This window comes from Chaetodon trifascialis, chromosome 10 (genome assembly GCF_039877785.1).
Source record: "Chaetodon trifascialis isolate fChaTrf1 chromosome 10, fChaTrf1.hap1, whole genome shotgun sequence".
Taxonomy (NCBI): domain Eukaryota; kingdom Metazoa; phylum Chordata; class Actinopteri; order Chaetodontiformes; family Chaetodontidae; genus Chaetodon; species Chaetodon trifascialis.
Window position 1 is genome coordinate 27,188,043 of NC_092065.1, and position 24,450 is coordinate 27,212,492.

Genomic DNA, 24,450 nt, shown 5'->3' on the forward strand with positions numbered 1-24,450 from the left:
TAGAAGCATTAATAGTCCTAAAGCATAAAATCAAGTAAAATGCATTTTAATAGAAGCAGTAACAAAGGCATGAATCAGTGATGAGTTTTTAAGGTATTAAAGTTTAAGGCTTAAGTATTCAGCGAGCTGCTTCCCTGGTATCTACAGGAAGTCTGTTCCAGAGCTCAGGGGATAATTAACAAAGGATGCATCCCTGATTTTCTTTCAGATGTTTCTGGGAACCTCAAATAAAGCAGCAGCTGAGGATTACAGTGATGCTGAAGGTAAATGGTGACAAACAAGTCAGTTATGGAGCCTGGTCCCAGTCGATTAAGGGCTTATTAACTGTAAATATTACAAATATTACATTTAAAGTAATCAGGTCAGATTGAAATAAGGACATGAATCAGTTTCCCAGCATTTTTTTCCCCTCACATTGTTGGATTTCCGTTTTGTCCTCATGTAACTTCAAGAAATGTTTGCTCATCCATTTATTGGTTTATAAAAAAGTGTGTAGTGATATGTACAGGTGTGAACGTACTGTAGGCACAGGGTCAACACGAGGTCGAGTAGAGCTCAGTTAATGTAATGCAGGAGAGTTTTCCCATGGTTACACTGTAATCCCTGTAAAAACAGGGAGTGCCGCGGTCATCTGTGTTCACATCAGCAGCCATGCTGCCTCTAACTGAGGTTATTTTGTAACTGAAGAATGATGCAAGTTCTTCACTCTGATGCAGAGAGCAGGACGGATGGATGGATGGATGGATGGATGGATGGATGGATGGATGGATGGATGGATGGACGGACGGACGGACGGACGGACGGACGGACGGACGGACGGACGGACGGATGGATGGACGGACGGACAGACGGACAGACGGACGGATGGACGGATGGATGGATGGATGGATGGACGGACGGACGGATGGACGGACGGATGGACAGATGGATGGATGGATGGATGGACGGATGGATGGATGGACGGACGGATGGATGGATGGACGGATGGACGGATGGATGGATGGATGGACGGATGGATGGATGGACGGACGGACGGACAGACGGATGGACGGACAGACGGATGGACGGACGGACGGATGGATGGATGGATGGACGGATGGACAGGCGGATGGACAGGCGGACGGACGGACGGACAGACGGATGGACGGACGGATGGATGGATGGACAGATGGGGCCGGTGTTGAGTTCCCAGCGTTCTCTAAGAATCCTGTCATTCTGTCTCGCCTGATGTGCTGCTCTGTTCTAAGTCCAGGCTTCTTTGTAAATATTACAGTGAACTGTGAGTCCAGTTTCCTTCATCTCATTAACGCTGTGTTGTTTAACCATGTGGAGATTCTGTCAGTTAACCTCTTTTTACCCCTAAGTGGAGCAGAATTATTTCAGGCAGATGACGCAGTGTTGTTGAAATGTTCAGCCTTGTCATTTACAGAGCAATCACAGCCGTGTGACTCGAAGGAGCTCATAACATTTCATTACAGTTCCACACAGGAATGATCCGGTCTGTTCTGTGCACATCCATCATCGTCCAGCCTGAGTCTGACATCAAACAGTCTGCAGCAGACTGTAAGGACTGCTGAGGAGACCACTGATGGCAACCTGCCCTCCATTCAGGACTCACACACCTCCAGACTAACCTCTGGTTGGCGCTTCAGATCACAAGCCGTCACCCTGACGAACAGCCAGCTGGTCATTAAGTTCTGGTTCTGTTTGTGGGTGCAGTGCTTTTGTCTGGCTGATAAAAACGTTTGGAGGACAAGCCTCCATCAGTGTTTCCACACCAGCCGGGTCTCAACTAAAAACACTAATTCAGCTATCAGATCATGAACCAAAAAGAATTTATTAGCCAATGATCTGGCATTAAAAAGGCTTAATTTCAGCTGTGGGGATTGTGTGACAGGAAAGGAGGCTGCCTGTGGCTTCAAACTGATAAATGTGAGATTACAGGTACCAGGTGGTCATGATGCTATGATGTGCTTGATCATGCCCCCGGCTGTTTAAGATCAGCTGTTTGCACAGGAGCAGCACAGTTTCTGTCTGCCGTGTTATCAGGATATGACCTCAGAGTCCCAGTCAATACATTTAAGACCCCCCCCCCCCCCCCCCCTTTGTGATGGGTGATTAGGAGCCTGCAGATTAATGCTTTTCCACTTTCATAATGATCCAAGTTTTACATACAGACAATGCAAACGTCTTCCATATCAACACAGACAATGTTTATTGTTAACAGGAGTTCAAAACAAGGACTTTAGGACAGACACTGATAGGGTATGATGAGACAGACGTTTATAGGACAGACTGGTCTGCGTCCCGCTCGCTGGTGAGCTGCATCAGTGTGTGCAGGATGCTCTTCTGTCCGCAGCGAACCTGCAGCGCATTCTGCTGCCTGCTGTTCAGCTCTGCAAGCGCCGCCTTGTCCTCCATCAGCAGGCGGTCACTGTCCACACCCTCCGTCTCCGTCCCCCCGTCCCCGTAAGACTTCACAGTCAGATGGGCTGCTTCATGAATTAGCCGTTTCCATGAAGCCTTTAATCCAGGGAAACCCTCGTTACAGAAAGCGAGGAAAATCTTCTCATCTTCCTCTTCATCATCTTCCTCCCACCCTTGATTATCTTTTAACTCTGACAGCTCGTCTTTTGACATGCACAGCACCTGAAGACACACAAACAAAGAGCTTCATTTCCAGCAGCAGCCATCCCTGAAACCTTCACCTGAGCAAAGCGCTCTGTGTGCGGGCCGAGCGTGCGAGTCATTTAAAAAGCACAGTATGAACTGAGACGCAGCATGAAACGTTAACACAAACAGAATGTGACGGTTCGCACACAGGACGTCCACATTTAACTGAAAAAGCACAAAGACAACAAATGTTGAAACAGAGATTTCAGTGTTTTTGAAAATGATATCCTCACTTAGACTTTGATGTCAGCGACACGTTTCAGAAAGCTGGGACAGCGTCACGTTCACCATCATCATCACCTCCTCCTTTCACAACACTCAGTAAAGTTTGGGAATTGAGACCGACTGCTGTAATTCTCAAAGTGGAATGTTTTCATATTCTTGCTTCATGTACGATTTCGTCAGCACATCAGTTTTGTTGTACCGTAATTTCCGGACTATAAATCGCACTTTTTTCATAGCTGGGCTGGTCCTGCGACTTCTATATCAAAATATAAATAACTTAACATGTTTTTAAATGTTAATTCATACTGACTGACATGAACCAAGGAGTAAACATTACCATCTGCAGCCACCAGAGGGCGCTCTAGGCTTGTGACGACTACATGCTGCTCCTGTACCACTGAAAAATTAACTGAATGCCGAGTCTGACGAAGAGGAGACGGTGCTTCATCTTGTTGTTCAGTTGTTCAAAAGCCACAGCGAGGATGAAGAGCTCGGTGGACTCAGTGAGGTGGACTGAGATCAGGAGCTCGGTGAACTTGCTTGTTGTGTTCTTTATGCTGCTGTGCAGCTGAATCTTTACTTCAGAAGGACTCGGCCTCTGTGGGATCTTTTTACAGCCAACATTTGATTGTTTTACGAGCCATCATCTTGTGTTTCTGTCTTTGTTTTACATGTCTGCTTTGCATGCACCCCCCCACCTTCAGCACAGTGTGCAGCTCTGCGACCGTCAGGCAGCCTTGTTTTCCAAAGACAATGGCTGCTTCTCTTTCTTCCATCATCTGACACAACATCTCCCACTGCTCCTCCACCAGCTGCCGGTCCACATCAGACTGGACACCTGGGAAGGAAAGAAGATGGGAGGATGAGGAGGGAGGGTGAAGGGCAATTATAAAGTAACATGGGGTTGTTTTTGGCTCCACATACAAACAATTGTCTGAATGTCATCTTCTGCTGAGTTAAGGTGAACTGCTCAGAAAATGACGATGTATGGAGGGAGGGCAGCTGAACCAGAATGTAATGGTTGAAACAACGTCTGGCTTGCGTCCCACAGTGGTTATAAAGGTGCTTTTCTGGAGCATCGCACATGTCATTGGACAGTAAAACATAAAATGTGGGGGCGGCTGTTTTGAACTGTTCTCAGCTACATTTCCTTGAGATGAGAATTACTTGCTCCCATAGAAAATGAATATCGGCAAAATCTGCTTCCCTCAGTCAAGCAAGGCTGAAGTTAGCCCACTTTGGACGAGGTCACTTTATTCTAGCTCAGCAAAATTCAATCAAAGTGACAGCATGTGAAAACAAAGGGACTCGTTTCAGACTGCAGAACACTCCTGATTATACTTGGATACTTTTACTTTAGTAATATTTTCAACTTGCAGGTTTAGTGTCATATTATTACTTTTGCTTCAGTAAAGTATGTGAATTCTTCCTCCACCTCTGGCCAACACTCACCTCGTGTGGCGGCTTTGTAGAAGTGGCTGATGGGAACGTCAGCGGTGTCGTTGCTGTTGCTTTGATACGACTCCGTGAAGCCGTACATGTGCAGCAGCTGCCAGTTGGCAATCTGCCCGTAGGTGTTAAACACCTCCTCGCCTTTGTGAATGGAGCGCACGCAAACCATTTTCAGACTGTCCTGAGAAAGATCGAGGACAGAGGGAACGAGAGAGAAACAAAACGAGAGTTCAAATCAGAAAAAGTGTGGACCAAGTGGAATGCACTAGAAAGCTGATGCTGTTTTAACTGAGCAGTTAATTCACAGCTCGATGTAAAATCTACTCTTCACTGGACAAAAACGTCTTCACCTCGAAGTGATGGTGAGTTCTCACAGATGTTCTGAACAACAGACTGTCAAAGACAAAGATTAGTGGATGTGTTCCTTACCGGGGTAAACTCCAGCTGAGCATTGTGATTGGACACGTGGTTAAGCATGTCAGCCATGGGAACCATCATTGGTGGGTTGGGCGCCTTCTCTTCCTCCTCATCCTCCTCATCCTCCTCATTGTCCTCCTCTTCCTGTGGCTCCTGGAAGCTACAGAGAGGAGGAGGAGCAGGTGGAGGCGACCAAAGAGATCACGGGTGATTTTAGGAGAACAACAAGGAAAAGATCCAGACATACTGTATCTTCATGTGCATGATGGTGTTTAGTCTCCTGCTTACTAACCTGTAGGCCATGACGAAGGCCACCAGCTCTGTGTACAGCTCTTGAGTGTGTGTGTCGGGGTTCCAGAAGTCAGGATGCTTGGTGATAAAAGGAAGAACCACGTGTGTGTATTCTCTCTGGATGTTAGCCAAGTCTGTGTTCACAGCCTCAGCCACGCCGGTGCCCTTCAGCAGCCCGTCTCTCTCCTCTTCAGACCTGAGTGGACGAAGTGTAAATCACTGCAGGAAGCTTGAAAATCACACTAAAAAGAAGGTCAAAGAAGAAGCTGCTGGAGTACCGACCGCAGCAAGAGACCAGTGGTCCCAGAAGGAGTTTAGACTTTAGTCTAAAACAGCTTCTTACCAGAACATTGGGTGGTCCAGTGTCTTGAAGCTGGTCCACAGAGACAGGTACGGTTTCCAGTGAGACTCTGAGGACATATACTCATACATGAGGGTCAGCAGCAGGGGAACCCAGCCAGACGAGCTCTCCAGAGACGAACTCTCTGAGGGAGAAGATTCACACAGAGAGGTCAGAAAGAGGCAGCTTCCATCTCAGGAAAACGTCTGGGTCATCCGAACTGTCACCTTTCTCCAGCAGGGCAGAGACCCTGGTCGTTCCCTGGTGGAGAAGAGCTGATCTGGGGATGGTGAATAAAACCTCCCCCTTCTCTATGTCGTCCTTTGCCAGCATCCCATATCCTGCCACCGTTCCTTTCTCACTCACACACACCTGCAGAGACACAGTGCGGTTCAGCACAAGTAAAGAAGTGTACATTCTTCAAAAACGTGTCTTAAACACTGAGCGATGAAAAAATGGAGAGAGGACAGACCAAAGACGGCCTGTTTGACAGACAGCCTCAGAGACTGATGGAGGGACTTACATACCTTACTGCTGAGCACCAAGCTGACTCTGTCACACCACTGTAGAAATGTCTGAACGGGACTGAGCTCTGAACCATCAGCTACCTGTCAGCACATGGATCAAACATGTAAAAAAGTCAATAATATGGTCAGGAAGGTGTGACCTTTATTCCACACCACAGAGACGCTACACCCCCGCAGACACCACCTGTCTTCTTACTGTCCAGTGACAAAGCAGGCACCGTGTTTGAAAGCTGATGGTGCTGATGGTGACAGCTTCCATCAGTCCATCTTGGCTTAAATGCAGGCACAGGACTGGGAGTGAACATGTGATCTACTGCTGACAGTAAAGTTTATATGAGCTCTCATAAGAGTCAGTGAAGACGGAAGTTTGAATGCTGCTGTCGGTGTAGTCAAGAACATAGAAACCGCTTTTCAACGGCAACAATGACCAACAGACAGAAAGGTTTTGAACAAAATACAATATATATTATTATAGTAGACAACTACAGTGACGAAAACATCGCGTTTGCTTAATGAGTAGCTAATCTGAGGGAATAAAACCATCAGCAGCAACACAAAGTGAGTGCGTCAATAACTTTGACTGGCTAGCATCCAGCTAACAGTGTAGCTTGTGTTCACACACACACGCGCGCGCATGTGTTTTTTTTTGTTTTGTTTTGGTCAAACAAATTAAATTATAACCTTGGGTCGTTTCGCTTCTGTTGCCATTTTGTAAGCCTTGGAAACCTCTTGGAAACCGGCGAACTACTACTAAAACTACTACTTTTTATTACAGCCGGTATCCATGTTGCCGCATTCTTCTTCTTCGTCGATATTTTACGGCAGCAGCTTCTTCTTCGTCTTCTTCTTCTTTGAGGTTTTACATCGCTGGCATCCACGATGTTGCATTACTGCCATCGTCTGGTTTTACTCCCCATCTTTATGACAAAGATGTCCCCAGCGGCGCCTGTCCGTCCCAGCCGTCCATAGACAGTGAAATAACCTTTTCCTCCCTTTCACATTGACCCCACACTCTAATATAGCTTTAACCTTGTCCTCTACAGACTATATTTTCCGTAATGGTGTCATCATTTCTTGTCTGTCAAGTATAAATTTCAGGCGTCAGGAGTTTCATAATTCATCTCATAAAGGGACATAAATCAAATATCAAAAATAAATCCACGTGATGAAATATGAAATTTTAAATCAATTTGCTGAGTCAGTGGAAAAAACTTTTAGACTGTCAAACAGTTTTTGTGTCATTTTACTTTTCATTAACTGTAAATTAGCTGCTTCATGTGAAATGCTGCACAGCTGGTTTGTTATGGAACAAGGGTTAAGATTTGCATTAAAAGAATTAACAGCAGACGGCAACTTTTCAAGTCAACTTGAAATGTAAAATAAATACAGAATTTCATTATGTGATTCTTTATTTCATTATTACATATTTATGCATTTAATATTAAACATTTTTGGCCCCATATTGGAAGTGAAAACTGAGTGACCCTACGTGTAGTAAATAAGTACAAAATATTTACATCTCACGTGGTCGTGCAGGGGACTTCATGTGACATTTTATTACATTCAAGAAACAAAAGCACAGAGGATCCTCTCCGGTCCTCAGAGCTCCGGACAGTAGCACCAAATACTGCTGCAGGTCAGACCGTAGTTCTCCTCTCTGACGGACTCTGGCAGGTCAAACTGGGCCAGCTGACGCAGGAGTCGGCGGATGCTGTGCTCCACAAACTGGGCTCTTCCAGGGTCTCCGATGAGGACCGTGGTGCCGTGGGTTTTGATGCAGCAGTCCAACCAGCTGCGAAGGCTGGTGGCGAGAGCCTCATCATAGAACATGTCACCCAGGAGGATCAGGTCAACGCCCACAGCTTGTGAGCCAATTATGTTGTCTGTGAGACAAACAGGCGGCTGCAGGCCATTCAGCTCAAAGTTCATGCGAGTCGCAACGACTGCAACTGTAACACAAACAGGCATATTGAGGAATTTACTTTCCACTGCACTACATGGTCTGTGCCATGAAAGAAAGAATTCCACTTATCTGACTGTGAAAAACGTCACAGTGGATCAGTGACATCATGAAACAACAATCATAAGTATTGAAATTGATCTATTGAACACACTCAGCTCCCCGGACACTGAAGTGTTTAACAGTGGCCCCTCAGAGCTCAGACACTCAGCAGATTGTTGGCACTGACTCTCAACCCTCCATTCACTGCACTTTATTGGCAACTTCAACTTTTTCCAGGGACTGCGTACATCTTTTTAAGGCAGATGATCAATAATCAAATTGTTCCTCAAACATATCACTTGTAGCTTCACCCATCTGCACCTTCTGTCACGGACGAGAGACAAGGGGAATGAAAACAGCAGCAAGACTGCGTCACCTTTTCTTTTTAATAACAGTGTTATCACATTAAACTACACTAAATGCTACATTTATACACAAGACACAATGATGATGGTGCTTCACTGATGTTTAGTTAAAATTCTCAGCTCTGTATCTACCATTACAGTTTGCTTTTACTGAAGACATCAAACATTAGATGTTACAGTAATCACCAACAGTATTAATCTAAATCAATCATTAGCTTACTGTAATACAGTAATGCTGGAAAGCATAAACATTACGTAAAGCACAATTTACTGATTTATAAGAACAGACATTCAGTTGCAAAAGTTTTACACAATCTGCTGTGAAAACTGAGACAAAAATCTGACGAGGTCCAACATGATAGTACAAAAAATACCATAAGAGTTAAAACAAACGTGGATGCATACCACTGTCGATGTCATTGGCAACTACATGAGCAGCACCGCGTAGTTTTGCAGCGATGGCTGAGGCTCCACAGCCGCTCCCCACATCCAGAACTGTCTTACCCCGACACACTGCAGGGTTGTCCAAAAGATACCTGCGGACAGGTGGCACCAGATGACACACACACGCATACAAACACACACTGGCAGCTGTTTATTACGACGTTAAAATCTCACCTTGAGAGTGCCTGTCCTCCTGGCCAATATATGGCCCAGTACGGGTCGTCAAAAGGCCAAAACTCTGGCTTTTCACGCCAAAATCTGCAGTTTGGGGTGAACAGTCTCAGTCTGATCTCTGGAGTCAGACTCTGCTCTCCAACTATCTCTGTGTTTTCTGAAATAAACCTCCGGATATGCTCCTCAGACCGAGAGCAGAATGACTGACATCTCTGTATGGCTGTCTGTTTCAACGATCTCATAAGTGTTTTTACACAATGAGGGGACGTGAGGGGCGTTAAACGTCCCAGCATGGTCACAACATGAACTGTAGCTCCTTTGCTAGCTCGCGTTTATAAAAGACAAGCTCGGCGCAGAGCTGCTGTTCGGAGCTGTTTTTAATGTTTCTTGCCGCATTTAACAATCACGTGACGACGTCAGTACAGATTAAGACCTCTAAACATCACAACACTGACAAACAGAGGATCACATTTGCTAAATCGCAATACAGTTCCGAGACAGACGACTATGGTTTTCCACCCGAACGGAAAATACCGACGGACAAAAGTTCCATCGACTTCCTGAAAACAGGATACTACGCTGAGATAGGTTCCGACACTGTTGCCTATATGTTTAATTAACGATATAAATTTAGATTTAAATCTATTATGTAATAAATAAACAAACGTATTATTTATTTAAATTATTATTTAAAATGTATTATGTTAATCTATTAATCTATTTAGATTTCATTAACTAAATGTAATTTAGTGCACTCGATTTAATTAACTCGTTCGTTTAGACAGACAGGTGGCAACACATCCCGTGTGTCAGGGCAAGAGCAACAAGAATGTCATTATAAGACATTCCGAGGTGAAAATAAAAGTTCATTATCTGAGTTCTTCTTTCAATTGTACGGAGCCCCTAAAGTGCCACGAAGAAAAAAAAATATATCGTGCGCACGAAATACCAAAACGTGCGCTCGAGATACAGTTATTTCCCACGCCTTGACTTGTCCGTGCGTACGGCTCTCCGAAGTGACCGCTGCAGAGGTTCACAGTCACACACGCGATATAATGGAGAGAAGAACTCAGCTAATGAACTTTTATTTTCACCTCCAAATGTCATACAATGACATTCTTGTTGCTCCTGCCCTGACACATGGGATGTGTTGCCGCCTGTCTGTATAAATGAACGAGTTGATTAAATCGAGTACACGTTTCAGCATCTCGTGCGCACATTTTAGTTTCTCGTCCGCACGATATAGTGTTTTTTTTCTTTGTGGCACTTTCGGGATCCCGTAGTACGTTCATGCTATTTAGAAAAACCTTTAATTGGGGCCGAAAAGCTAATTCACTATGCTTAAAACATCGTGTTAGATCCACTTGAATAGTTGTGTTCATGTAACATGAACACATGAACATGTTGAATCAACAACAAGAACAACATGAATCATGTTGGCTGTTATTAAGTTCATGTTTACTTAGAAATGCTTTTTGTTGTTTTAGCAAAACAAACTTACCATACTTAATATATTACTTAAAAGGCTTAAAGCAAACATTGTCTTAATTTTTTTGTTGACCCAATGTTTTATTTTTTAGAGTGTATCTGTGTATACTTTTAAGTCAGAGCTTCAAACATGCAGCAGAAACAAACACAGAGGTCAGATGAATATGTTTTTATTTCCTGATAATGAAACGGCTACAGCAGAAGGTAAAGATCAGTTACAGCTCAGATTACAGCTAGAGGTCGACTGAGTCTCTAGATCATTTTCAGATTAATTCACGTGGACAATGAAAATATTCCCTGTTAGCTGGAGAGGCTTAAATCGGGAGAAACTAAAGCTTCATGGAGCTAAATGTCTTTTCTTCAGTAAAAACTGAAGGAGTCTGAAGTATCACACAGTATCAGACAGTATAAGAGCTGCTGCACATTAGAGTTTATTGTAACATTGTAGTGGTAACTAATCAGAAAGATAATCAAGACTAATGAATTCTAAAAATAATCATTATTTGCTGTAATCCTTCATTCTACATTTACGACAGCAAAATACCTCACATGACATAAGAGGTTTCCTCATGATTTGGAATTTGACCTGTTCAGTTACAATCTCGATTTTTACGTATTCTTATTATTTATCAGTGTTATCTCTGTTGATGCACAACGGGAGTGAAATGAATCAGCATGAAGCATCTGCGTAGACCTCAACTTTGACATGCAAATCTGCTGTCGATCACATTCAAACCGTCTTGACTGTGCTCATCTTTGAGGGAAAGGAAAGTCCAAAACTGAGGACGTACATACGTACTGCAGTCACCAAGCAGGCTGTAACACTAATAGTTTGCTGTCATGAACTGTTATTGTTTAGTTTAATGACATCCTGTAGCTAGCATGCTAACTGCTAACTGGAATAAAATAAGTCAGCAGAGGGTGAAGTGACAAGAAAACCTTCCATTTTTGCCATCAGTCTTCGATACTTGTGTTGTTCTCTGCCCAGTGCAAGATATCAGAGTGTCCTATTTTTAATCTTAGTACTAATCCTTTTAGTTTTCGGAAAAATATTTTCTATGTTTTAATAAATTCTTATTGTGTACTACAAAACATAAGACCCTGGGAACACAGATACGCTCCTGTAACCAAGCTAATAAGCTGGCTAACAAACACAGCTTTTTTTTCCTCCTCTTCAATAAATCCTCCTCGACTGAAATGATAAACAATCCTGTGGCCAAAACATGGCGCTCTAGAGAGGAATAATCATCCTCGCGCAGAGAAAACAGAAAGGAGCTATAGTGATTGACTTCTGTTTGCTAGTGTGTTAGCTCGCCCTGTGAGTGGATGCTACATCGGGTCTGCATGTTCCTGGCTAAATAGCATCTTAATGATTAGCTCACTGGCTACAGTAGCTTGCAAACTTCATTATCAAGCCTCCAGCGCTGGCTATATCATGAAAACACGTAGACTAATTTGCCAGTTCTGGTTTGATCAGGCATGAAATCTTTAGTACTACAGCACAAACATTTAATTAACAGTGACAGCTTTCTAACTGTAAATAAATATTTGCCTCCTCTCCTAATTGAAAATCCACGTCAGTGATCAGTCGACCTCTGTGTGCACGTTGAACACATTTGTTTGTTGTTTGGGGGTTTTACAGCAAACATTAAGACTCTGACTATACATCAATGCAATTTTAAGAGATAAACCAACATGAGACAGACAGCTGAGCTGAAGATCTTCACATGTCCACTAGTTTCCAACTAAATGAGGTTCAGCCTGAGCGATAAAGTCAGGTCAGGTTCACATTATTGTTAGTCTAATCAGGTCTGCGAGGTCTCTGAGATGTTGGGCAAACAGACAGCTACATCATTAAACCCTGGCTGGTATTTGGTCAGATCAGGATCAGGAGAAAGCTGATTGGTTGTTTTTTTTGGAGCACCGTGAGCTGCTACTGGTTCCCTCCTCCATCAGTCTGAGTCCTGCTCGACATCAGCAGAGAGGAAACAGGACTGCTGGACAACAAACACACAAACACCAAACAAACAGCATCTACAGTCTGACAGTCCAGTGCTGATACGCCACTTCCTGTCCAAGTTAAAATTATTTTCCAGGCAACTGACAGAGCTTCAAGTAGATTAAATGCAGACAGTCATATCAGTTCAATTTATGGTTTGAATGACAGAGACTCCTTGAAGCTGCTATCGCTCATTTTGAGGGTGGAGCTGGATGAAAGGTCATTAAAATCTAAAGGGTGCATCCTCTTGAGAGTGGACAGGCTGACATCACCCTCCTGAGGCTTTCTGAAGGCAACTCAACTTCACTATAAGTAAAAATAGTGAAGAATATGAAGAGGTAACATTACGATGATGCTGCTACATGTACATTGTGTTTTGTACCATGTGGGCTCAGTGAGCGGTGGCTACAACGAAAACTGTCCACTGTGAACTCCCTACAATGATTCATGAATAAAAAGCCTCTGCAGTGAGCATGTTTTATGAGAGCAGGTGGTTGAATATCAACACTGGACTTTACAGTGCAGCTTCCTACAACAAAAAAGTTCGCAAAACTTCAAACCAATGATCTGAACCTTCCACTAACACCATAAAATTCCTGTCTGGGTTCTAACAAGTGAAAAAAAATCAGCCTTTTTCACAGTGAGATAGACTCATTTATACACAAACAGTTTGCTATTTGTGGATAAACATTTAAAAGCTATGCAGCCTAAAGTTCTTGGAGAGCCCTGTCCATACCCTCTGTTGCAGTGATTCCCGCCTTTTTGGCTTGTGACCCGCTAAAACAAGGCTATGTCCACGTATGATCGCTCGTCACACGTTGCTATTTGTCTTTTGTTTGTGAGAAGTTCAGATGAGATTGTTTTATTTGAATTGTTACCACACAAACTTAACCAACAATTAATAATCTGTGAGGCAAAAATTATAGCTGGTGCTTTGAGCTCAATGCTAACAATGCTAATGCTACATGCTTGTTTCCTCCCCATTTGGGGGTCCGGACCTGGAGGTTGGGAGCTGCTGTTTTAGTGGTCTTTTGCTGTATGTGAATCAGCTTGATCCCTGGAAGGTTGAGATGATTGCTTTGAGGTTTTAAAAACAAAATGAAGCAGACAGACGAGTTCAGAACATCACGTCGCACAGAGAGTAAAATGAAGTTACAGCTACAACTTCGGCTCATTTTGGAGACAGAATATCTGTACAGTTTGTGTGAAACATTTGCGTTAAAGCAGAACTTTGATGATTTGATTTGTATTCTGCGTTTACAGAGTTCAATTGCATATCGAGCACAAATGGAAGATTGAAAACATTCATGCATGTGCTGCTCAGCTTGCTCAGCCACGACCAGCTTGACTGACACACTGTTCTTGACTGAAATTTGAAGTTTTGATAATTTTTTTTCCCTAAATTGCTGGGAGTTGAAATATGTAAAAATACAATTTCACAGTTACGATTGAGCTCAGGTCTTCCTGAGAAATGACAGAAATGTGGAGGTCTGGAGAAAAGTCTATTGGACCTGTGTGATAAGCAGAATGTAAGAGAAACCTTCACACAGCTGACGAATGAAAATGGCTCAACAGCGGAAAAGAAATCTCTTGTCATTATTTTTCCTCCAGAGTACTGACCATATGCAGGAGATTTACTTCTCCTTATTATTAATGTGTCTCAACCCCTGACCCCTAATGATCATGTGACCCTAAGAATGACTGGCAGGTGTCTGGCATCCTTAAAACATGTAACAGATCATTCCAAAAACAAGTTTTGAGTATTTAAAGGTGAATTAAAAAGTGCAAATAAGGTCTTATTTATGTAACAATTTCTAATCTACTTATAAGCTGACAAGTCAGAGATGATAGAAAACAAGCGTCCAAATGAGGTTGAATCCAAGTCAAGACCGCGAACAGCTGATTGACAGCAGCCTCTGCGGTCTATTCAAAAAACCCAAACATCTGGACTTGGTGGAAACAAAAGGCTGTAACAGGTAAGACTGGTGTTTGACACTGAGACAAATGCAGGTCAAAACACCAACGTAACAAGTCAGAGTGACAATGCCCGTAAGACAGAGACGAGTCTGAGTCATGGCAAGTCCAAAAACACCCACACGACAGAGACAAATCCCACTGTGGACACCTGCAAGACCAGGACAAGTCAGTCAGCACAAGTCCATGTCAAAATATGCATAAGACTGAGAGAAGTCCAAAGTCCAAGTCATGACAAGTCCAGGTCACAAGACCAACAAAACAGAGACAAGTCAAGTTTGAGTCAAAACACACACAAGACAAAGACAGTCCTGACGAGTCCATTCTCCAGGCAGTGGACAACGCAGAAACATGACCGTCCATGTTGCTTTGACACCAGCTTTTGTCTGTTAACGCATTTTGTTTCTGTGACGGGGAACATTTGTAAGATCATCAAGTCATCATCTGAGGATTATCAAACAGGACAGGTCTCACTCTCAGAGCTGGAATAAATCAGGTGCCAGACACCCAGCAACCATTCAACGACAGCTGCACCCAGAACAAACCTGAGCGTGAAGCTTTATTTCCTAAAACCAGCAGCTAGTTTCCAGGAAGTAGATTTAAAGCTGTTCATGTTGTTTTAAGGAAACTACACACACTTCCTGCTTGTGTGGAAATTATTTTGGACTTTAAGACCCAGAAAGTAAAGTTTTTGTTTCTCTCCGTGCTGCTTATCTTTGCAGAGTAAAAGCAGAACCTGTTTGCGAGTCGGTGGATCCTCTCGAGTCCCCTGGTGAAGGATGTGATGAGCGTCACATGATGGCGGCAGCAGCAGTGAAGTTGGCGAAGGCTGGAAACAGAGTGATGACTCCAGTGTCTGACAGGGAAAAAGGGGGTCGTGGGTCTATATTGCACAGGGGTTGGTGAGATCCTCGAACACCGTTGGTTCTTCGATCCCTCGTGCAAACAGCTTGATCAACTGGCAGTGCACTCTGGGAAAGCCAAGAGACATTTTTTAACCTGGGTTAAATTATTCAAGGACATAAAGTAAGAAACTCCCAGGGGGTCACCATACCTGACGTCGATCGCTGTGTGGGTCAGAATCTCGCCGTCGCAGTTCCAGCTGCTGTAGGCGGGGGCACAGCTGCAAGCCGGATGGTCTCGGCAGATATGGCTGAAGATCTGGCGTTTGTTGTGCTCCCGCAGGTCCAGCTCCAGGTCTGAGTCGCTCTGGCAGTGGCGTGGCGTGAAGCGGAAACGCTGCACGCGGTGGACCTCAACGAAGGTCAGGTCAAACTGGTCAAGACAGAAGGAGGGAAGAAGACAAAGACTGTGGATCTGGATCGGATCATGGGAACTGAAGTTTTCTTCTTTTCAGTCTTTTCACGACGATCACGTAGAGAGACCACAAGCTAGAATACAGATTTCTTACCTGGTCGTCTTTGCTGGTGTGTCGGAGGAGGTGTCTGAGGAAGTCAAAGCGGGAACATTTTCGGACCAGGATGAGGTCAGTGGTGCCGTCGGCCAGGTGAGCAGCAGGTGAGAGGCCTTTAGGGCTGCGAGGACAAGCGCAGCTCATACTGGCGGCGTTGATAGCCAGGAACTTCCCTCGGACTGTCTTCCACTCGCTGTCCCTCTCTGGAACCAAAACCCCCAAAAGACTCAGCTGTGTGCAACTTCTCAACTGTTTGGCTTTCATTGAGAAAAATGTTGATATTTAAACAATAGTGACTGCAGGGTTTCAGGAGCACAAACACAGTTAATGATGAATGCATCCATCTAAACGGGTATCAGAGTCCAAGAGGAAAAACTGAGCAACAAGAGACAAGAAATCCATCTTAATGTAATCAAACAGCATAGAAACTATAAAAAGCTGAGCTTCAAAGTTCATTCTTGACTTTGGAAATGCAACAGAAACCTCGAGTCAGTTGATGTTCCCAACGTCAAGAATAAACTCGGACTCAATTTTAAAGCCAACATGGACGAGAAGTACTTAAAGTTCTCAGAGGAAAACTGATATCTGAACATCTGCAATAACTCAATGACACCTGGTGAAACTCTGCTGATGGCTGGGTTAGGGGTGAGGGTTAAGGGTTAGCCCGAGGGTGGGCCACCCCACCACTGTTCATGCAGGACTATCCAGTATCGAGTATTTATTTCCAAATACGACACAGTATAAATATGTTCTGAGATACTACTTGGAGTTGTTTGTGGGTGTATTTTTGTCTGTTTTGGTGAAGCAAGGCGAGCATTTTGCCCCAGCTTCCACACTTTTCAGTGGAAATCAGATATCTAGTCCAAAGACGAGTTCTTATTGGAAGCTCTGGATGAGGATTTGTCCGACTCACCGCTGTCTGATGGTTTATCCGTCTCGTACCTCTCAGCTCTCTCTGAAAGCAGCTGCCCGTTGTGCTGACAAACCACACAGCTGGAAATTCAGACACATCAAATTTTATTTTAGGGCATAAAACAAGAACGATATGTAACCAGAACTCAGACTCAGAACTCATTTCAGTCAAATCCTCAGCCAACCTTTGCTGCACTCAAATGATTTTAACTGCAACTAACGCGAACCGTCAGCTGACCTGAAATGAACCACACTGTTGCAGCTTAAGATAAGATAAGATAAAGTAAGAACAGTCTGACAGCTGTTTGGATTGAACACTCAGATGCTACGTCTTTGTTAGCATCTCGCTTACCCGGATCGACACCTGCTGGCGTCCCGCGGCGTCCCGATGATGCCCCTGGCCGGCAGGTAGGACACTGTTCCTTCATAGTAATGATGTGTGAGGAACATCTTCACCCCTGCAGGAGTCACATGAATGGGACAGAGCAGGGATTACTCTCATCATCATCATCATCATCATCATCGTCATCATCGTCATCGTCATATGACAGTGATTAGATGCTTTATCCTTATTTATATATTTTTAAGTCCATTCTGTCTTTTCTACCTCGCTTCATGTGATTTCTGTCTTGTAAAGCACTTTGGGCTGCACTTCCTGTATGAAAGGTGCTCTACAAATAAAGTTTATTTTCATCATTTATTTGACAGTTGTGCAATTAGAATATTCTGTGAGACAAAAGAACTGAACACCAATCAACAATAACTTTCTTCAGGACAGAGTTCTGTGAAGCTCACGTCACAGATTTCCCATGAAAACATCTGAACACGTGTCGTATTTCCACCTGAGAGGTCGTATCGGGCCGGTCCCATCCATCGCTTCCTCTCGCTGTCGGTTAGCACGTCGCCGTAGAATCCGTATCCCAGCAGGGAGACGGAGTATCGCAGGAAGGTGTTGTTGTGGTGAACCGAGCAGACGTCCATCGGCTGAGAGTCTCCTGAACACACACGCAGACACACACGTTCAACATACCAAGCTGAGAGGGTTCATGTTACACTCGAATCTTTGAACATTGTTTGACTTGAACCAAATGTGGCACCGTAGACCACATCCATGTGATCTGGAGACTCTGTTGCTACAAGCCTAATAGCTCTAACAGCAGGATATTGTCTCTACTATAGCGCCCCCTCCTGACGGACGTGGGTGATTTCATTATTATAATTATTATAGTATTGCCTTTTCTCTGTTAGTGCACCTCTTCGTTGTAATCAGCTCACTGACCCCTCCACTATCAATAAAGGCGGACTGAACAGTGGCATCTAGTGGTGAGCTGGAAGATTGCAACCAGCCGAACACCCCTCGCCTCAAACTTGAAAAACACAGAAGACCCTCTAATCAGTCAGTGTTTTGTTTGCGACACATCTGTTGTCTAGTTGAAAATCCTGTCTGTGGGTGAAGTGTAACGAGACCATGTGACTGACCCACGATGATGTGCAGCGCAGAGGTCACGGGGTCGTTGGTTCCCACCGTGGCGAAGCAGATACAGTCTGTTGAGCCTGAAACAAACGAACAGGTGGAGGTTAACTGACGGAGGTTCACATTCGATAACCGCTTCAACAGAGTTGGACTGAGATCAGTAATATTCTGCTTCTTTCATCAAACACACACCTGCACCAATCACAGCAGCCATTACTCAAACAGGTGAGCTGCTTCTCCTCCTATTTTAATCGATACAAACTCGTACATTTTTTCATGTTTTTGTGTCATTTTTCTTGTATTTTTGCTGAAGTTTGTGCTGAAAAAGGAAACAAACGCCTGAACAAGAAACAGAAATGGATGCAACCTGAATCCTGGAGGGTTAAACTGCAGGGAGCCGTAGCAAAAGAGCTGATGCTAGTGCACTCAAGGATCCCTGGAGCCTCCTCAAGGACCACTACAAACTCCTCAAGGACCTCTTTAACCTCTACACAGTGAGCACCGACGTTTTAATCATCCAAAACCACCAACAATGAAAGAATAAAGTCATTTCTGCGTCTTACCTGCAGGAATGATTCCGATGCGAAGCGAGCAGGGAAGCAGAGATTCATCAGGAGAGTTCAGGTCGACGCCACCGTCGATCTGCGTCCTCCAGATCAGCCCATGGACGATCTCGCTGAACATGCCGTCCCCTCCGACGCACACCACCCTGCGCCGGGGTCACAGTGTTAGCAGGAGCGTGAAAAAGTGAAACGAAGCTCTGCAACGTGATCGCAGTGACGATGCTCACCCGTCAAACCTCTTCAGCTCCGCCTCCGTCCTCAGGTGATCCCTTGCATAATTGGCGTATTCCGTCACTGTGACAACAAACACCCAGACACAACGAGCTTTAGATGTGCAACCCTGACACAGGAAGCTAAAGAACAGGAAGTGAGTGCTGCGGGACGTACCGATGACGTGCGTGGACACGCCCGCCTGAGCGAACAGCGGGGCGACCTTCTGCTCGTAGATGCGTTTGCCCTGACGCTTCCCGCCGTACGGGTTGATGTAGACCAGCAGGTGTTTGGGTCTGCTGGCTGTAGAGACAAAACGATGTCACTGATCAATCCAACCAATAATCACACGCGTGTCAGTCGGTGTGTGTGTGTGTGTGTGTGTGTGTGTGTGTGTGTGTGTGTGAAGTCGTACTGATGGCGGCGAGCTGCTCTCTGATGCTGCTGACCCACTGCTGACACAGCGCCTCCTCTGGACACGTGAAGGTGACCTCAGCACACCGCCAGCGGTGCCGGCCACACCTCTCCACATACAAGACTGGAGTACAAGAAACAATAAAGATGAATTTACTTCCCCGATTGTTGTATCGCTTTCAATCCCTGCCGGTAATGATCACACAATCGCAATTTAACGAATGGGATAAGTGGATCTCAAGATTCATATGGGCGGGTAGAAGACCAAGGATCCAATTCAAAACACTGCAATTGGCTAAAGAGAAAGGGGGCAGATCACTACCATGCCTGGCTGACTATCATAAGGCAGCGCAATTAAGACCACTTGCATGCTGCTGCAACCCAAATTATACAGCAAAACGGAAGGACTTGGAAATCTCACAATTAAACATACCGTTACAATCTATATTGGGCAGTAAAATACTGTATGAGCAGCATTCTAACCACCTGAATCAATGGTCTAAAGTCTGCCTTCATATTTGGTTTAATGAATGTAAGTCACCATCACTTGAACGACAGTCTAGGTTACTGAGATGGGACGGGAGGTTTAAACATTGGTATAGGAGAGGAATCACTTCTTACTGCTCAATTATATCCAAGGGAGAATTTGATAGTTTTCAGAAAATTTCAGACACATATGGGCTAGAAAAAACTGACTTCTTTAGGTACCTTCAAACTAGATCCTATTATAATGATCAGATAAAATCACTAGAGGAAGGTGAGATCAACTTAACTGATATATTTATTGACATGTACAAAAACAAGGATAATAGGAAACTTGTTTCAAAACTGTACTCCCATATTCAATTTAATACGAAACACTCAACAGATAAGGTTAGATTAAAATGGGAGAAAGAATCTCAAACTGTCATCACAGAAGAAGACTGGTTGAATATTTGCTCTGTGCAGTCAACTTCTACTAGTTCTGGTCTCTGGAGAGATTTCTGCTGGCGGAATCTGGTTAGATATTTTATAACCCCTAAGTTAAAATATGCACAGACAGGGGAGACGGCCAGGGGACTGTGTTGGAGGAACTGTGGTGAACAGCTAGCAGACCATTTTCAAGTCAAAGCTGATCGTCTTTAACCATGATCATGATAATTCGGGCAATTTACTTTCTCATACTTTAGTGTGTATCCAGCTGTGTTTCCAGGTGTGTGTTAACTGTGTTTCCAGGTGTGTATCCAGATGTTTTTCACTCTGTTTCCAGGTGTGTTTACCTGTGAAGGCCGGCCTGCAGTCCTTCCCGTCTCTCTCTTTGATCTTTTTCCAGCTGCCATCGTCTCTTTGTTTGCTACTGTTGTCCTCCTCTTCCTCTCGGACGGAGATGATCTCTGACACTGACACACTGTGACACACACCTGACCCGACACACACACACACACACACACGCACGCACACACACACACACACACACACACACACACACACACACACACACACACACACACACACACACACACACAGTATGTCAGATGTACATCAGGTGTATGGGAGCAGCACTTGAACGCACCACCAGCTTTCTGCTTCATGATCAGGGTTGTTGTTTTTGGCTTTGAATGTCTGAAAGGTTTGATGGTGTTACGGAGACCTGAAATGAAACCAGGACTTCCAGTTTCTGTTCCCGATGTCTGTAATAACTGTACCAGGTGCTGACCAATCAGGGACAATATGGGGTCACTGTCACATGTGGGCATGGAGGCGGCAGGGATCCAACTACGAACCCTGTGATTGGTCGGCCCGCTGCGTGGCCATCACTCCCCTTCCTGCTTATTTCTCTCCTCAAACTGCAGATTAATCAGCTCTCGGCGATCAATACAAACTGTTAGCATGACATCACAGGTAAGCTGAGGTCATGTGACTGACCGAAGTAGCCATGAAAGAGGTCAGCGTGGGCCGCCCAGCTTTCGCAGCAGCTGTATGAGCTTTATTTACTGAAGGAAGATGTGCTGAGTGGACAGGAAATTATTCTAACTTTTAGTGTTTTTGTCTTAAGATTCAACTTCATTTATTTTGTTGTCAGTTCGTTTCCCACTGGACTGACTGTGTGTGCTCTGGTTACTTTCTGCACAAAGAGGACAAACTGTAAGTCACGTGCTGGAACGATGCTAAGCTAAGCTAAGCTAAGCTAACTACATTCTGACCCCAGCTGCAGGCTAACCCGCTGACATCCATCCGAACAGCAACATGAAACCATTCCTTTAAAGAACATGTGCCTTCAGGGTGTTTCTGATAGCAGCGGCAGCGTTATTCTATGATCTGAGCAAACTACAGCAGAAATACTGAAACTACTCAGCCAAACTACACATCAAACACTGGACCAGGAGCAGCGAGGAGGCAGCATGTTTCTGCTGGATTTGATGTTGATGGAAGACAGCACTAAAACTGACACTATGTCTCTGAAAACATGCGTTTTATTCCAAAATGTGATTCCTGGCGAATCTTTCCTGAAATCCAGACTCATTAAAAATAAAAAATACAGCTTTTGTTTGGCAGTCTGGAACCTGGAGGTGAAAATTATGAATTTGCACCATTTTGGAACATAACTGCAGATTCAGTTTGGGAACACACAGTCGGAGCTCAGAGCTCAGCCATCAAACAGAGAAACATGTTCGAGCAGCAGCGCCACAGTCACTACACCTGCAGTCAGCAGGTGGAGGTGGCCCACTGCATTGTGGGAGCGAAATCTCCTACCTGAGTCCGGCTGACGACGGAACGACGGAACACAAAACCCTGCAGGAGAACCACACAGTTACCAAACACTGCACAGTCACCCAGGACACCATCCTCATCATCCACCCAGTGATCCCCTACAGAGAGTGGACCTCCACCGCATGAAGTCCCAAAACCAGCAGGAGGTTCCCAGACGGTGAAAATAATACAGTTTGCTGAAGTAATGTCATGTATGTCATTACATATGTTTAAGTCAGACTACGTGTCACCTAAAAATAGCTGCAGCTCCTCTCAGCAGAGAGAAAGCAGGTCACACATTAAAGATTCACACCTGAGCCACACGAACACAGAGCGTGCACAGCTGGACTGTGATCAGCTGACGCACTGAGTCAGAGAGGAGCCTCCTCCTGCCGACACCATCAGAGCCACGTCAGATTCACTAAAGATGAACGTCTGTGCAGGAAGATATCTCATTCTTTGATTAAAAAATAAAAAGCTAAAGGTACAAACCTGCAGACACACTGAAGGAGAAAAGTCAACTACAGCTCCCAAGGTGCATTTCAGGCTCTACTCTGTGTAATCATTACTTATTTGGCCGAGAGGGTGGAGCTGCGCCTCTGTCCTGATTCGACCTGAGCGAGAACCCGAGGACACTGCGTGGTAACAACTTCAACCACAAGGCAGCCTCAGACAGAAACTTGCCCTGCTTTATGATCTGTTTTACTCTGAACTGGTCCATAACGTACAAAATGAACATGATGCTGTGCTGAAGAAGACTTGAAACTAGTGACTAAGACCATAAAATCACTAAGAAACAGCTTACTGAGGTGAGGAGTGGGGTCATTTTCTCATACGCTTACATACAATCTGACTTCTTCTGCAGCCAGTGGAGTCGCCCCCTGCTGGCTGTTAGGAATAATGCAGATTCTGAAGTCACTTCTGCAGTGAGAAGCTCTGTTGACCATTTCTGCAGCCCGTGGTCACAATAGACCCTGAAGCAGCCTCAGAAACATCCGAAACCTTCTGCTACTGTTCACACAGTCTGTTTCCTGAACGCAGCTCACCTCCTCTGACTAGAGGAGCAGTGATGCTCTATTATTATAACTATTATTGTTATTATTATTACTGAGGCATTCATCAAAATCTGACAAAATATCTCAGCGGCACTGCTTTTCTCACACAGACCGATGGGCTGTTTCATCGCTGTGAACCTAAACACGCTTGTTGCTGAGGATGCTGACTCTTTGGTTTGGAAGCTCTGGGTGTCTCAATATTCAGTAACAGAGATCGCAGTGAACATCCTGAAAGAAAAAAAAACAGGAGGAAGTTTGAGGTATTCATCGCTGAGCGTGTGATGGTGTCACAGGTTGAACCCCCTGAAAACACTGGCAGAACCAGAGTCTCTGATATTTCCCTCATTCATGCCCCACAAACACAGTGAGAGGGTGCAGACACAAGCCGGTCCCTGTGATTTAAGAAGTCATCACTTCCTTGAAGTAAAAATAGCAGTACTGCAGTGTAAAAATACTCCAATTCAAGTCAAAGTAACAGCAAGACGTTCGCTAAGCACTTCACGCCAGAGGAACAGCGGAAACTGTGAGATTATGCTGGCATTTAGTCCTTCAAACACATTTTATCTCATGTATTTCTCAGATTTCCGTGTGTCTAAAATGCTGTAAAAAATGTATGAGGTTTGGTTTACTGCCTGCAGCCTCACTGTGACCTCCACATATTGTGTGTCAGACTGGATGTTGTGTGTTATGTAACCGGATATATCATGTCTCTATTCCCACCACAGTCTGGACACATTTTGTTCTGTTCAGGACATTAACGTATGTCCTCTACAGGTCCAAACACTGCCCGAGTGTCCAACATGTCCTCTCCATGTCCTTTATGCCCTTTGTTTATCACTCTGGATGTCGCGGTGTGTTTAAGGCCGACAGACACACAGACAGACAGAGAGCCGGACAGAGAGTTTAAGATACATGTAAACAGAGACACATGTTATGCGGGTCTTACTGGGTCTAAAAGGGTGGTACACCGGGCTGGAAATCCGTCTTTTCCAGGTGAGCAGCGACCGGCTCAGGCTCACATCGTACGCGGCGTTTCTGACGCGGAGCTCGGACAACAGCAGCTGCCTGGCCGGCCTCTCCATCTCCGTCTGTCCGTCTCTGCTCCGTCCTTCAGCCGGCTGAGGAGGCAGCGGCAGGCCCGGGAGGGTTACCTACACCCGGGCATGTTCTCTGTGTGTGTCTGGAGAAGCTCCAAACCCGAAATTAACCGACTATCAAACACAGCAACGTCAGTAAAATTGTGTCCGTCTAGCGGATTCCTGCTCGGGATGTTTTTCTGACAGATAGCGGTTTCTTACCGGAAGTGG

At 44.7% G+C, this 24,450-nt stretch overlaps 3 protein-coding genes across 4 annotated transcripts; all 3 read right to left on the reverse strand.

Moving 5' to 3' along the window:
* Window positions 1–2,193: 2,193 nt before the first annotated feature.
* setd6 (SET domain containing 6, protein lysine methyltransferase) lies at window positions 2,194–6,748 on the reverse strand. Its single transcript, XM_070973122.1, has 9 exons — window positions 6,607–6,748; window positions 5,926–6,006; window positions 5,626–5,770; window positions 5,402–5,543; window positions 5,060–5,254; window positions 4,780–4,927; window positions 4,351–4,531; window positions 3,597–3,736; window positions 2,194–2,649 (listed from the first exon to the last, which is right to left on the reverse strand). The coding sequence occupies exons 1-9, from the start codon at window positions 6,631–6,633 to the stop codon at window positions 2,284–2,286; spliced, it is 1,425 nt and encodes a 474-aa protein (XP_070829223.1). The 5' UTR covers window positions 6,634–6,748; the 3' UTR covers window positions 2,194–2,283.
* Window positions 6,749–7,301: 553 nt separating this feature from the next.
* etfbkmt (electron transfer flavoprotein subunit beta lysine methyltransferase) lies at window positions 7,302–9,452 on the reverse strand. The gene is made up of 3 exons (XM_070972698.1): window positions 8,911–9,452; window positions 8,698–8,828; window positions 7,302–7,874 (listed from the first exon to the last, which is right to left on the reverse strand). The coding sequence occupies exons 1-3, from the start codon at window positions 9,201–9,203 to the stop codon at window positions 7,525–7,527; spliced, it is 774 nt and encodes a 257-aa protein (XP_070828799.1). The 5' UTR covers window positions 9,204–9,452; the 3' UTR covers window positions 7,302–7,524.
* Window positions 9,453–10,553: 1,101 nt separating this feature from the next.
* LOC139338166 (ceramide kinase-like) lies at window positions 10,554–24,450 on the reverse strand. Of its 2 annotated transcripts, XM_070973120.1 has the most exons (14): window positions 24,090–24,352; window positions 22,092–22,130; window positions 20,618–20,758; window positions 19,360–19,482; window positions 19,122–19,247; window positions 18,962–19,028; window positions 18,735–18,880; window positions 18,177–18,251; window positions 17,540–17,692; window positions 17,050–17,155; window positions 16,699–16,778; window positions 15,783–15,988; window positions 15,426–15,646; window positions 10,554–15,342 (listed from the first exon to the last, which is right to left on the reverse strand). In XM_070973120.1, exons 1-14 carry the CDS (start codon window positions 24,223–24,225, stop codon window positions 15,255–15,257), a joined length of 1,707 nt encoding a protein of 568 aa, XP_070829221.1. In that variant the 5' UTR covers window positions 24,226–24,352; the 3' UTR covers window positions 10,554–15,254. The 2 variants fall into 2 exon arrangements, with proteins under 2 accessions (XP_070829221.1, XP_070829222.1); XM_070973121.1 differs by lacking the exon at window positions 22,092–22,130 and having other exon boundaries at window positions 24,090–24,450.